Consider the following 14,950-nt stretch of genomic DNA (forward strand, 5'->3'; position numbering starts at 1 on the left):
CTCTCCCCAGCCCCTGCTCCCAGTACCCAGAAGGTGGAGGTCTCTCTGGGTGTTGCTGAGGCAGGTAATGGAGCCATAGCTGGAGAGGTGGAGACCCCCACTCTAGCCCCCCAGGTTGGGGGGACCTGTAGCATCGTCCATGTGCTGGAGTGGAAAGAAGGGATGGCCATCTTACCCAGCAGCAACCTAAAGGTGAATGACCATCGTATGGTCTCATGACCATCGTGTTTTATTAGAAGCATAGGGTTCTCTGCTAAATTATGTAAATGTTAGTAAGCGTTGGAGTAAAGACGCACCATGTGTGCACATGGTTGAAATCTGTGTCTTTTTCAGTTCTGTGTGAGTGACTGTGGAACACTGGAGATTATCAGCCAAGGGAATATCAGCAGCGCTGAACCAGTAGTGGTGTCTGGAAAAATACCTGACTCCGAAAACAGGCCAATTAACAAATCAGGTAGGCTACTGAAAATTAGTAATACTGTGTGTTGTCTGCAGCTTAACAGTCTCTTAACTAAACCGTAATGGAAATTAACTAGCACGTTCAAACATATTTTTATTTCAAGAATTATCCACATAAAGAATTTGCAACCCCGAATGCAATCCTTTCCTAATCCTAACCTGACATAATGCCTCCATTGTAGATGTGTTGTGTCCTCTCAGCTCTGTGGGTGGTGTGGCTGTGGACCAGGAGAGGCCCATCACGACTGAGCCTAAGACCCAGGGAGGGCCAGGCCAACAGGAGAGCTGTGATCCCATGGCACAGAGAACCTACCCAGAGCAACTACGCAGGGAACCCATGACTGACAAGTAAGTACTGAAGCGTGAAGCCTATCCACACATGATCAAATTAATGTATGAAAACATCCTTTTACTATAAAAAGTGTATTTTACGCTAAATTAAAATCAAGGATGCATCATACGCATACAGTGGATGCTCAGACACAATAATATACAGTGAGGGAAAAAGGTATTTGATCCCCTGCTGATTTTGTACGTTTGCCCACTGACAAAGAGATGATCAGTCTATAATTTTAATGGTAGGTTTATTTGAACAGTGAGAGACAGAATAACAACAAAAAAATCCAGAAAAACGCATGTCAAAAATGTTATGAATTGATTTGCATTTTAATGAGGGAAATAAGAATTTGACCCCTCTGCAAAACATGACTTAGTACTTGGTGGCAAAACCCTTGTTGGCAATCACAGAGGTCAGACATTTCTTGTAGTTGGCCACCAGGTTTGCACACATCTCAGGAGGGATTTTGTCCCACTCCTCTTTGCAGATCTTCTCCAAGTCATTAAGGTTTCGAGGCTGACGTTTGGCAACTCGAACCTCAAGCTCCCTCCACAGATTTTCTATGGGATTGAAGTCTGGAGACTGGCTAGGCCACTCCAGGACCTTAATGTGCTTCTTCTTGAGCCACTCCTTTGTTGCCTTGGCCATGTGTTTTGGGTCATTGTCATGCTGGAATACTCATCCACAACCCATTTTCAATGCCCTGGCTGAGGGAAGGAGGTTCTCACCCAAGATTTGACGGTACATGGCCCCGTCCATCGTCCCTTTGATGCGGTGAAGTTGTCCTGTCCCCTTAGCAGAAAAACACTCCCAATGCATAATGTTTCCACCTCCATGTTTGACGGTGGGGATGGTGTTCTTGGGGTCATAGGCAGCATACCTCCTCCTCCAAACACGGCGAGTTGAGTTGATGCCAAAGAGCTCGATTTTGGTCTCATCTGACCACAACACTTTCACCCAGTTCTCCTCTGAATCATTCAGATGTTCATTGGCAAACTTCAGACGGGCCTGTATATGTGCTTTCTTGAGCAGGGGGACCTTGCGGGCGCTGCAGGATTTCAGTCCTTCACGGCGTAGTGTGTTACCAATTGTTTTCTTGGTGACTATGGTCCCAGCTGCCTTGAGATCATTGACAAGATCCTCCCGTGTAGTTCTGGGCTGATTCCTCACCGTTCTCATGATCATTGCAACTCCACGAGGTGAGATTACGTTTTACATTTACATTTTCGTCATTTAGCAGACACTCTTATCCAGAGCGACTTACAAATAGGTGCATTCACCTTATGATTGCCAGTGGGACAACCACTTTACAATAGTATTTTTTTGGGGTGGGGTAAGGGGGTTTAGAAGGATTACTTTATCCTATCCCAGATATTCCTTAAAGAGGTGGGGTTTCAAGTGTCTCCGGAAGGTGGTGAGTGACTCCGCTGTCCTGGCGTCGTGAGGGAGCTTGTTCCACCATTGGGGTGCCAGAGCAGCGAACAGTTTTGTCTGGGCTGAGCGGGAACTGTGCTTCCGCAGAGGTAGGGGAGCCAGCAGGCCAGAGGTGGATGAACGTAGTGCCCTCGTTTGGGTGTAGGGACTGATCAGAGCCTGAAGGTACGGAGGTGCCGTTCCCCTCACAGCTCCGTAAGATCTTGCATGGAGCCCCAGGCCGAGGGAGATTGACAGTTATTTTGTGTTTCTTCCATTTGCAAATAATCGCACCAACTGTTGTCACCTTCTCACCAAGCTGCTTGGCGATGGTCTTGTAGCCCATTCCAGCCTTGTGTAGGTCTACAATCTTGTCCCTGACATCCTTGGAGAGCTCTTTGGTCTTGGCCATGGTGGAGAGTTTGGAATCTGATTGATTGCTTCTGTGGACAGGTGTCTTTTATACAGGTAACAAGCTGAGATTAGGAGCACTCACTTTAAGAGTGTGCTCCTAATCTCAGCTCGTTGCCTGTATAAAAGACACCTGGGAGCCAGAAATCTTTCTGATTGAGAGGGGGTCAAATACTTATTTCCCTCATTAAAATGCAAATCAATTTATAACATTTTTGACATGCGTTTCTCTGGATTTTTGTTGTTGTTATTCTGTCTCTCACTGTTCAAATAAACCTACCATTAAAATTATAGACTGATCATTTCTTTGTCAGTGGGCAAACGTACAATATCAGCAGGGGATCAAATCTTTTTTTCCCTCACTGTATTAACCACCATGCAGAAGATGTAATGTAGGTCATAGATAGCCTAAGGCAAAGCTTTGTGTAGTGGACTCAACTATTCTCTTATCTGTCCCTTAGGAGGGTGGGAGGTGCAGAGAAGATTCCTGGGGGCAGGGTAGCGTCTCTGGACCCTGAGCTGCTGAAACCCATGAAGAAGAGGAAGAGGAAGGACTACCTGAGTCCATCGGAGGAAGAGTCTGAACTGGATGGCATGGTGGGAATCGCTCGAGGGTCACTCGATCCCACATAATGCATTCACAATTTAGTAGTATTTTTTTTTGTAATAAGTAAATGAGCTCACATGCATGTGATGGCCATATGCATCAATCAATTATTTTGTTCAGTACTACTCATGCTGTAGGTACTTTGTCTTTGTTGTAGTAAATCGATGTGTTGTATTTGGGGTTCTAGGATTATTTGAAGACAGAAAGCGGACACAACAGAGCGGGTGAGAATCAGCAAAAATGTATACAAAATGTAAACCCATTTGAACCATATATTCAAGTCATGTTTCTGTTGAATCAGATCTCCAATCTGCTTTGTGTTGTGTTTTCTGTCTGTGTACAACAGGTACTGGTGAAGTTAAGATGGAGCTGTGGACTTGGGGACAGTATCTGGAGGAGGTCAAAGCAGTGGCAGCTCCAGCCAAACTCTTTCAAGAGGTGGGTTTTATTAACTTTCGATACATACTAAATGATAGGGCCGGGACAATACCAGTATCACAATACTAGTTAGTATCATGGCAAGGAAAGAAAACACGAAGCGGATTCAACTTCTTTAGGAAAATAGTCATAATGTTGGAAACAACATCATTATGTTGTCATCCAGAGTCACATTGATTTATTTTCCAATCTATGGCACACATTATTTAACATACAGCAGGTTTCTAAAGGACCAAAGAGTTGGGTCTGCTTTGTGTTTTCATATTTGCCATGGAAAAACTATTGCGATACTGGTATCGTCACTGCCCTACTAAATTAGAGAACAAAAGTTAATATTCTTTGCAAATTAAATTGTGAGTGTGCATGAATGTGTCTATGGCTTCTCTCACTATGACCCCCTGTATTTCCAGGCTCAGAGGGTCCCACAGTGCAAAAGCAGCTTCCGCCAGGGCATGAAGTTAGAGGGCATCGACCCCCAGCACCCCTCCATGTACTTTGTTCTGACTGTGGCTGAGGTACTGTGTGCAGCGCTGCTCAACCTACAGTCGCATGCTCTTTGAGGTTTGCTTCTACCTCTCTCCCTGTCCTGACTGTTTTGCTTCATACACACTACACACCCTGACTGTACACACTGATTCATCCTCAGAGAGAGACGGATCCACATAACTGAGGAAAGACACGGAGAGAGAGATTTGGGGAGACATGGTTTGACTTCTGTCTGTCTTGTCCTGTTTGTAGGTTTGTGGCTACAGGCTGCGGCTCCATTTTGACGGCTACTCAGACTGTCATGACTTCTGGGTAAATGCCAACTGCCCTGACATCCACCCGGCGGGATGGTGTGAGAGCACTGGACACAAACTGTACACCCCCAAAGGTCAGAGTATACTGGGCTTTAGTTTGTGGTTGGGCTGCAATTTGGACTCTGATTTGTTTCCTGTTCACATTTAGATTATGGCGCAGATCATTCGCCCAAGCACCTAAGGATCTGAATCATAAAGTAATGAATGAGAATGGCCTTATTAGAGTAGTGGTCCAGGGACATGTCCGTATCATATGTTTGTGTCTGTGTCATAGGCTGCAAAGAGGAGGAGTTCTCCTGGGCCAGCTACCTGAGAATGAGTAAAGCACAAGTTGCCCCTAAAGAGGTGTTTTCCAGCCCTGGAAGAGTAAGTCTAAGCATGACTCTTATCCTCAATCAGTGGCATGCATCTACCTGAAGTAACTAACTGTAAGCGGCTAATGTGGTGTGTTTGTGTTGGTGGCCCACTGGTCAGACGGATACGGAGTGTGGTTTCGAGGTGGGCATGAAGCTGGAGGCGGTCGACCGCATGAACCCCTCTCTCATCTGCGTGGCGACCGTGACCGACGTGGTGGACGACCGCTTCCTGGTTCACTTTGATAACTGGGATGACACGTATGACTATTGGTGAGGCCATTATTTCATGTCTTTTCATGACTTCTCTAAATCATGAACTGTGCTGTTTTAGTAGCCATGATGCCATGATTTAAATTCTAATCTGATTAGTCGATGTTGAATTACCCCATCCAGGTGTGACGCCAGCAGTCCATACATCCATCCTATTGGCTGGTGCCAAGAGAGGAGCCTCCCCCTCACGCCACCTCAAGGTGACTGACAAAGTTGTAAGAAATTAATATAGATCTAAGAAGTGAAATATAGAGAATACGGTGGCATTTCACACACACCTATGAACTGTGTCCCATGTGCCCTGTCTGTCCTGTCAGGTTACCCAGACCCAGGCAGGTTCTCCTGGCCAAGGTACCTGGACGAGACTGGCTCTACCGCGGTGTCTTCTGAGGCCTTTAAAGTGGTACATCACTGCGGATTTGTTGCAATGAATACCACCATACACTGTGGTCATTTCAGAAATTGATAAATACAATTGACTTGACTTGAATCCTTTTTTGTGGGGTAAAGTGGAGTTGTGAACATAATGACTATTTTGAAATGAACTATAGGGACTGATTTGAGGTCAGGTGTTGTGCCGTTGTTTGATGACGATGTGACCCTCCGCTCCGCAGCGTCCTGCTCATGGCTTCCAGGCTCAGATGAAGCTGGAGGCAGTGGACAGAAGGAGCCCCGGCCTGATCCGGGTGGCCACAGTGGAGGAGGTCGACACCCACCGCATTAAGGTCAACCAGTAGTGTGCGTGTGTGCATGTCTCATGGTTGTATGTACCAGTGCAACTACTACAGTCGTGTTCAAAAGTTTTGAGAATGACACAAATATTCATTTTCACAAAGTCTGCTGCCTCAGTTTTTATGATGACAATTTGCATATACTCTAGAATGTTATGAAGAGTGATCAGATTAATTGCAAAGTCCCTCTTTGCCATGAAAATGAACTTAATCCCCAAAAAACATTTCCACTGCATTTCAGCCCTGCCACAAAAGGACCAGCTGACATCATGTCAGTGATTCTGTCATTAACACAGGTGAGAGTGTTAACGAGGACAAGGCTGGAGATCACTCTGTCATGCTGATTGAGTTAGAATAACAGACTGGAAGCTTTAAAAGGAGGGCGGTGCTTGAAATCATTGTTCTTCTTCTGTTAACCATGGTTACCTGCAAGGAAACACGTGCCGTCATCATTGATTTGCACAAAAAGGGCTTCACAGGCAAGGATATTGCTGCTAGTAAGATTGCACCTAAATCAACCATTTATCGGATCATCAAGAACTTCAAGGAGAGAGGTTCAACTGTTGTGAAGAAGGCTTCAGGGCGCCCAAGAAAGTCCAGCAAGCGCCAGGACCGTCTCCTAAAGTTGATTCAGCTGCGGGATCGGGGCACCACCAGTGCAGAGCTTGCTCAGGAATGGCAGCAGACAGGTGTGAGTGCATCTGCACGCACATTGAGGCAAAGACTTTTGGAGGATGGCCTGGTGTCAAGAAGGGCAGCGAGGAAGCCACTTCTCTCCAGGAAAAACATCAGGGACAGACTGATATTCTGCAAAAGGTACAGGGATTGGACTGCTGAGGACTGGGGTAAAGTCATTTTCTCTGATGAATCCCCTTTCCGATTGTTTGGGGCATCTGGAAAAATGTTTGTCCGGAGAAGACAAGGTGAGCACTACCATCAGTCCTGTGTCATGCCAACAGTAAAGCATCCTGAGACCATTCATGTGTGGGGTTGCTCCTCAGCCAAGGGAGTGGGCTCACTCACAATTTTGCCTAAGAACACAGCCATGAATAAAGAATGGTACCAACACATCCTCCGAGAGCAACTTCTCCCAACCATCCAAGAACAGTTTGGTGACGAACAATGCCTTTTCCAGCATGATGGAGCACCTTGCCATAAGGCAAAAGTGATAACTAAGTGGCTCGGTGAACAAAACATCGACATTTTCGGTCCATGGCCAGGAAACTCCCCAGACCTTAATCCCATTGAGAACTTGTGGTCAATCCTCAAGAGGCGGGTGGACAAACAAAAACCCACAAATTCTGACAAACTCCAAGCATTGAATATGCAAGAATGGGCTGCCATCAGTCAGGATGTGGCCCAGAAGTTAATTGACAGCATGCCAGGGCGGATTGCAGAGGTCTTGAAAAAGAAGGGTCAACACTGCAAATATTGACTCTTTGCATAAACTTAATGTAATTGTCAATAAAAGCCTTTGACACTTATGGAATGCTTGTAATTATACTTCAGTATACCATAGTAACATCTGACAAAAATATCTAAAAACATTGAAGCAGCAAACTTTGTGAAGACCAATACTTGTGTCATTCTCAAAACGTTTGACCACGACTGTACACTCCCATAACTATGTGATAATATACAAATACTCCCACAGGTCCATTTTGATGGCTGGAGTCATATGTATGATGATTGGATGGACTCGGACCACCCTGACATCCACCCAGTCGGCTGGTGTGAGAGTACAGGTCACCCGCTAAAAGTGCCCCCCCGTGAGTCCAACAAAACCCAACATCTTGGTAACAGCTACCATACTTCCCTGACTCTACTTCACCTTGGTATGAGTGCTTACATGTTCTGTTTGGGTTGTGTGCGTATGCTTGGGTGCGTGTGTGTGTTTTTTTTATAAGGCCCCAGGGAACCTGCAACCACAGGCCAGTCCAGTTTCTCCTCCATGCCTTGCAAAGGAATCAGCCACTCCAGATCCACCAAGTACAGCTTCCATCACAGGTCAGTAACCCCCAGAAATAGGTATTTGAAACGCCTATGAAACAGTTAATGGAAGTGGATATGTGTTCCATACCAATGCTATGATTATGTTATAATGATGTTATAATGGAGTCAACCCTATTGTTTGAAACAGGAAGTGTCCGACACCCGGATGTGATGGCTCGGGTCATGTGACTGGGCGGTTCACAGCACATCACTGTCTGTCAGGCTGCCCACTGGCTGAGCGAAACCAGGGCAGACTCAAGACCGACCTATCAGATGCAGAGGGGAGCAGAGCAAAGCGGAGCATCTTAGTCTTTGGCCAAAGGACCAAAAAGTCCCGGTACCATGGCAGGTAAGCCTCATGTCAACGGTGGCTAAGGCTGTTGTATGAGGTCAGACTCAGGAGACATAGTGGTGTATTGATCTGCTACTGTAGCCCCCGTTCTCACCAGTGTCTCTCGTTCTCTATTGTCAGGATTGGCCGTCCCCCTAAGTACAGAAAAATCCAGCAGAGAACATACCAGAGTGAGTCTCACAGCTTTAAGCTTTGTACATTTACAGTGAGGGAAAAAAGTATTTGATCCCCTGCTGATTTTGTACGTTTGCCCACTGACAAAGAAATGATCAGTCTATAATTTTAATGGTAGGTTTATTTGAACAGTGAGAGACAGAATAACAACAACAAAATTCAGAGAAACGCATGTCAAAAATATTATAAATTGATTTGCATTTTAATGAGGGAAATAAGTATTTGACCCCCTCTCAATCAGAAAGATTTCTGGCTCCCAGGTGTCTTTTATGCAGGTAACGAGCTGCGATTAGGAGCACACTCTTAAAGGGAGTGCTCCTAATCTCAGCTTGTTACCTGTATAAAATACACCTGTCCACAGAAGCAGTCAATCAATCAGATTCCAAACTCTCCACCATGGCCAAGACCAAAGAGCTTTCCAAGGATGTCAGGGACAAGATTGTAGACCTACACAAGGCTGGAATGGGCTACAAGACCATCGCCAAGCAGCTTGGTGAGAAGGTGACAACAGTTGGTGCAATTATTCGCAAATGTAAGAAACACAAAAGAACTGTCAATCTCCCTCGGCCTGGGGCTCCATGCAAGATCTCACCTCGTGGAGTTGCAATGATCATGAGAACGGTGAGGAATCAGCCCAGAACTACACGGGAGGATCTTGTCAATGATCTCAAGGCAGCTGGGACCATAGTCACCAAGAAAACAATTGGTAACACACTACGCCGTGAAGGACTGAAATCCTGCAGCGCCCACAAGGTCCCCCTGCTCAAGAAAGCGCATATACATGCCCGTCTAAAGTTTGCCAATGAACATCTGAATGATTCAGAGGAGAACTGGGTGAAAGTGTTGTGGTCAGATGAGACCAAAATTGAGCTCTTTGGCATCAACTCAACTCACTGTGTTTGGAGGAGGAGGAATGCTTCCTATGACACCAAGAACACCATCCCCACCGTCAAACATGGAGGTGGAAACATTATGCTTTGGGGGTGTTTTTCTGCTAAGGGGACAGGACAACTTCACCGCTTCAAAGGGACGATGGACGGGGCCATGTACCGTCAATTCATGGGTGAGAACCTACTTCCCTCAGCCAGGGCATTGAAAATGGGTCGTGGATGGGTATTCCAGCATGACAAAAACACACGGCCAAGACAACAAAGGAGTGGCTCAAGAAGAAGCACATTAAGGTCCTGGAGTGGCCTAGACCTTAATCCCATAGAAAATCTGTGGAGGGAGCAGAAGGTCTAACCTCAGAGATTGCCAACAAGGGTTTTGCCACCAAGTACTATGTCATGTTTTGCAGAGGGGTCAAATACTTATTTCCCTCATTAAAATTCAAATCAATTTATAACATTTTTTACATGCATTTTTCTGGATTATGTTGTTGTTATTCTGTCTCTCACTGTTCAAATAAACCTACCATTAAAATTATAGACTGATCATGTCTTTGTCAGTGGGCAAACGTACAAAATCAGCAGGGGATCAAATATTTTTTTCCCTCACTGTATGTCTATGGTCGCACTTTGATTCTCTAAGGCAGCTATGAGTTTACTGCATCCATACAGTATGTTTACATGCATTAATATGTGTGTGTGTGTTTTCCCGTGCTGCAGCGATGGCCACAGAGGGTATGTGCCCGTCTCTGTTCATGTCTGCTTTGTCAGCCCACCCGGACCGAACCCTGTCTCTGTGCTGGGAGCAACACTGCAAACTGCTGCCTGGCGTCCAGGGCATCCACGCGACACAGGTGGCAGCATGGACCGTGGAGGAGGTGAGAGCTGTACTGCTCGGCCCTATTTATCTTTGGCTGCAAACGGTGGACCAGAGTACATCAGTCACTCTTCTTTGTGTTCTGTGTAACAGGTCTTTGGATTTGTCCAGAATCTGACTGGTTGTGAAGAGCAAGCCTGTGTCTTCAAAGAGGAAGTGAGTACAATGTTAATTGATAAGTTAAAGGTCCAATGCAACCATTTCTATCTTAATATCAAATCCTTTCTGGATAAGAATTAAGTACCTTGCTGTGCTTGTTTTCAATTAAAATGGTCAAAAAGAAACAAAAATATATTCTTTAGACAAATGCAATTTCTCAAGCAAGAATTTTGCTAGAACTGTCTAAGAGAGGGGCCTAATTGGAGGAGCCTAATGGGAGGGATGTGTAACCTGAAAACTAGCTGTTATTGGCAGAGAGGAGGGCAAACTCTCTTTGATATTGGTCTATCAACTGCAATTGATTTTGTTAGTCATTCTCACTCAGATATATTAACATGGCATAAGTCATTATAAAATGTGTAGAATTGCAGGAAATTAGCTTTAAAACTGCAAAAAAATCTCTCCACCCCATGGCAAAATGTGTAGAATTGCAGGAAATGTGTTGTAAAATTGCAAAGTTTTCTCTCCGCCCCATGGCAAAAAAATTTGAATTGCAGGAAATGAACTGATCAATTTAAAATGTTCTCTCCACCATCAAGAGGGGGCGCCTTTAAATTTTTTTGCGAGTTTGTGGGGGGCGGGGGGCCCAACCAAATCTTGCTTAGGGCCTCCAAAAGTCCTCTATTGTTATTTTTGTTTGTATGATTTACTTTTTTTAAATACCTGCTTCTTGTATATTTCTTCTTAGATGATTGACGGAGAGGCCTTCCTATTACTGACACAGACTGACATCGTCAAAATCATGAGCATCAAGCTCGGTCCAGCCCTCAAGATCTCTAACGCCATTTTAATGTTCAAGAGTACTGACGAAGGCCTCAAGTGATCCCACCCCCACTTGGCCAGATATTCAGTGACCAATCATCATGTGCCAAATTCATCCAGAATCCTACCCCTGTTATGTGTTTGGTGTTCAGTACCCATCAGAGAGAGAGAGAACAGTAGAGGGGAGTGAGCGATGAGAGAGAGTGGAGTTAGAGGGGGAAAGAGATGGGGGGACAGAACTGAGAGACGAAGAAAACTGGGAAAAGTATAATTGAAGTTTTCTATAAGGTTGCTTCACTGCTCATGCAATAAAAGGAGTCAAATCAGATGGATTCTTACCTGAAAGTGTAAGGAGCGTCGAAATATATACTTATTTTCATTTATGCAAAATATATGGAATTATTTATGTGGGATTTAGTTAGATGAAATTATGGTATTTTACTGCCATGCTTTTTCACATATTTGACATCCAGGGGGATTTTATTCTGCTGTTCCTATAGTTGGTCCATGATAGAGCAAATGGTCAGTTTTGAATACCAGAAACGGTTTCAAGTTTCTCAAGCACTTACAAATATTATGTGACATGGTCAATATCATGTTTCAAAATATGACATTTGTTTGGAACATTTCAAAAAGGTTACATTTTCAGTCAGAAATATCAAGATATCTGGGGATTTATTGTTTTATGTCGGTTTTATATTTTATGTAGAATTATGCACTGTATTTAAATAGAATGTTACAAGGGCTTCAGGATTCTTAGAACTATATTTCTCTCTGGTGGGCAAACTGTGTCAAGATATTCTTGGGTCAAAATCATTCATTCCATATGAACAAATAAATGTCCAGTTCAATCTCGTACTTGTCTAGACTTCAGTTGACTCAATTCAACTAATTCAAAATACTTGATCATTATATCATCTATTGTGCTTGTGTAAAGAGATGTATAAATCATTGGTATCACTGTGTTGGTATTATTTTACATACAGTGGGGGAAAAAAGTATTTAGTCAGCTACCAATTGTGCAAGTTCTCCCACTTAAAAAGATGAGAGAGGCCTGTAATTTTCATCATAGGTACACGTCAACTATGACAGACAAATTGAGGAAAAAAAATCCAGAAAATCACATTGTAGGATTTTTAATGAATTTATTTGCAAATTATGGTGGAAAATAAGTATTTGGTCACCTACAAACAAGCAAGGTTTCTGGCTCTCACAGACCTGTAACTTCTTCTTTAAGAGGCTCCTCTGTCCTCCACTCATTACCTGTATTAATGGCACCTGTTTGAACTTTTTATCAGTATAAAAGACACCTGTCCACAACCTCAAACAGTCACACTCCAAACTCCACTATGGCCAAGACCAAAGAGCTGTCAAAGGACACCAGAAACAAAATTGTAGACCTGCACCAGGCTGGGAAGACTGAATCTGCAATAGGTAAGCAGCTTGGTTTGAAGAAATCAACTGTGGGAGCAATTATTAGGAAATGGAAGACATACAAGACCACTGATAATCTCCCTCGATCTGGGGCTCCACGCAAGATCTCACCCCGTGGGGTCAAAATGATCACAAGAACGGTGAGCAAAAATCCCAGAACCACACGGGGGGACCTAGTGAATGACCTGCAGAGAGCTGGGACCAAAGTAACAAAGCCTACCATCAGTAACACACTACGCCGCCAGGGACTCAAATTCTGCAGTGCCAGACGTGTCCCCCTGCTTAAGCCAGTACATGTCCAGGCCCGTCTGAAGTTTGCTAGAGTGCATTTGGATGATCCAGAAGAGGATTGGGAGAATGTCATATGGTCAGATGAAACCAAAATAGAACTTTTTGGTAAAAACTCAACTCGTCGTGTTTGGAGGACAAAGAATGCTGAGTTGCATCCAAAGAACACCATACCTACTGTGAAGCATGGGGGTGGAAACATCATGCTTTGGGGCTGTTTTTCTGCAAAGGGACCAGGACGACTGATCTGTGTAAAGGAAAGAATGAATGGGGCCATGTATCATGAGATTTTGAGTGAAAACCTCCTTCCATCAGCAAGGGCATTGAAGATGAAACGTGGCTGGGTCTTTCAGCATGACAATGATCCCAAACACACCGCCCGGGCAACGAAGGAGTGGCATCGTAAGAAGCATTTCAAGGTCCTGAAGTGGCCTAGCCAGTCTCCAGATCTCAACCCCATAGAAAATATTTGGAGGGAGTTGAAAGTCCGTGTTGCCCAGCGACAGCCCCAAAACATCACTGCTCTAGAGGAGATCTGCATGGAGGAATGGGCCAAAATACCAGCAACAGTGTGTGAAAACTTTGTGAAGACTTACAGAAAACGTTTGACCTGTGTCATTGCCAACAAAGGGTATATAACAAAGTATTGAGAAACTTTTTTTATTGACCAAGTACTTATTTTCCACCATAATTTGCATATAAATTCAAAAAAAATCCTACAATGTGATTTTCTGGATTTTTTTTCCTCATTTTGTCTGTCATAGTTGACGTGTACCTATGATGAAAATTACAGGCCTCTCTCATCTTTTTAAGTGGGAGAACTTGCACAATTGGTGGCTGACTAAATACTTTTTCGCCCCACTGTATGGGTGGCCCCAAGAATGGAACCCACAACCCTGGCAGGGCCAGCACCATGCTCTATCAACTGAGCCGTACTCTGACTTAATGTCACATGGTATACCAGGTAATATCATGGTATCAAAACGTCATGATAGGTTACTTATGATACAAACATTTTTGAATAATGTACAGTCTCATATGATACTACCAAATGTTTTCAGCCCTACCGATCTAAAGAGCCCGCTGACGCCTGCTATAAAATGATTATAAAGTCAGTTTTATTCTTTACCCTCTAAAAGTCGAAGCCTTGGTGGCATAAAATGCATTGAATAACACATTCATAAATGGCAAAAAAAAGAAATCATAAGGAATAAGGTTTTGAAGTGTCTGTTCTATATCTACATAGGAGATATAAGAAGGTCTGGAACTTTTTTGTTTTTTGGAAACATATTTAAGGCCTTTTTTGTTGGCACAAAACTACCTCCATGCTAACATTAATTTGTATGGATTTCTCTTCAGACAAGTCCCGTGACAAGGGGAACACCATCTTGTTCGTGGGAATCCCCCCTTTCCATTGTGGGGTCATATTAGTTTGACTCAGAACCTGATGAGCAGTTTGACTCAGAACCTGCAGTATCCTCAGTCATATCTGCGGTACAGGCGGGTTTTGGGTCATTAAATATTGTGTGGATGAAGGGAGGACGGGTTGAATAATATGGAAGAGTATTAGGGCCAAGTGAAGAGAAAAAATAAATAAACATACACCTTAGACAAATACATTTTTTAATCCTAGTAAATATTCCCTGTTTTACGTTAGTTAGGATCACCACTTTATTTTAAGAATGTGAAATGTCAGAATAATAGTAGAGAGAATGATTTATTTTAGCTTTTATTTCTTTCATCACATTCCCAGTGGGTCAGAAGTTTACATACCCTCAATTAGTATTTGGTAGCATTGCCTTTAAATTGTTTAACTTGGGTCAAACATTTCGGGTAGCCTTCCACAAGCTTCCCACAATAAATTGGGTGAATTTTGGCCCATTCCTCCTGACAGAGCTGGTGTAACTGAGTCAGGTTTGTAGGCCTCCTTGCTCGCACACGCTTTTTCAGTTCTACCCACACATTTTCTATAGGATTGAGGTCAGGGCTTTGTGATGCCCACTCCAATACCTTGACTTTGTTGTCCTTAAGCCATTTTACCACAACTTTGGAAGTATGCTTGGGGTCATTGTCCATTTGGAAGACCCATTTGCGACCAAGCTTTAACTTCCTGACTGATGTCTTGAGATGTTGCTTCAATATATCCACATAATTTTCCTTCCTCATGATGCCATCTATTTTGTGAAGTGCACCAGTCCCTCCT

The 14,950-nt window shown here is 43.9% G+C and overlaps 1 protein-coding gene across 1 annotated transcript; it reads left to right on the forward strand.

Moving 5' to 3' along the window:
- Positions 1 to 125: 125 nt before the first annotated feature.
- On the forward strand, positions 126 to 11,880 carry LOC311148272 (lethal(3)malignant brain tumor-like protein 1). The gene is made up of 20 exons (XM_084185176.1): positions 126 to 192; positions 334 to 454; positions 642 to 807; positions 3,082 to 3,217; positions 3,415 to 3,451; positions 3,574 to 3,665; positions 4,076 to 4,180; positions 4,404 to 4,539; positions 4,740 to 4,831; positions 4,940 to 5,091; positions 5,215 to 5,291; positions 5,409 to 5,494; positions 5,706 to 5,816; positions 7,477 to 7,591; positions 7,730 to 7,829; positions 7,963 to 8,163; positions 8,287 to 8,336; positions 9,948 to 10,105; positions 10,198 to 10,260; positions 10,952 to 11,880. The coding sequence occupies exons 1-20, from the start codon at positions 163 to 165 to the stop codon at positions 11,084 to 11,086; spliced, it is 2,163 nt and encodes a 720-aa protein (XP_084041302.1). The 5' UTR covers positions 126 to 162; the 3' UTR covers positions 11,087 to 11,880.
- The last annotated feature ends 3,070 nt before the right edge of the window (positions 11,881 to 14,950 follow it).

The sequence above is a fragment of the Coregonus lavaretus genome, assembly GCF_964263955.1.
Source record: "Coregonus lavaretus genome assembly, chromosome: 20".
Classification (NCBI taxonomy): Eukaryota; Metazoa; Chordata; class Actinopteri; order Salmoniformes; family Salmonidae; genus Coregonus; species Coregonus lavaretus.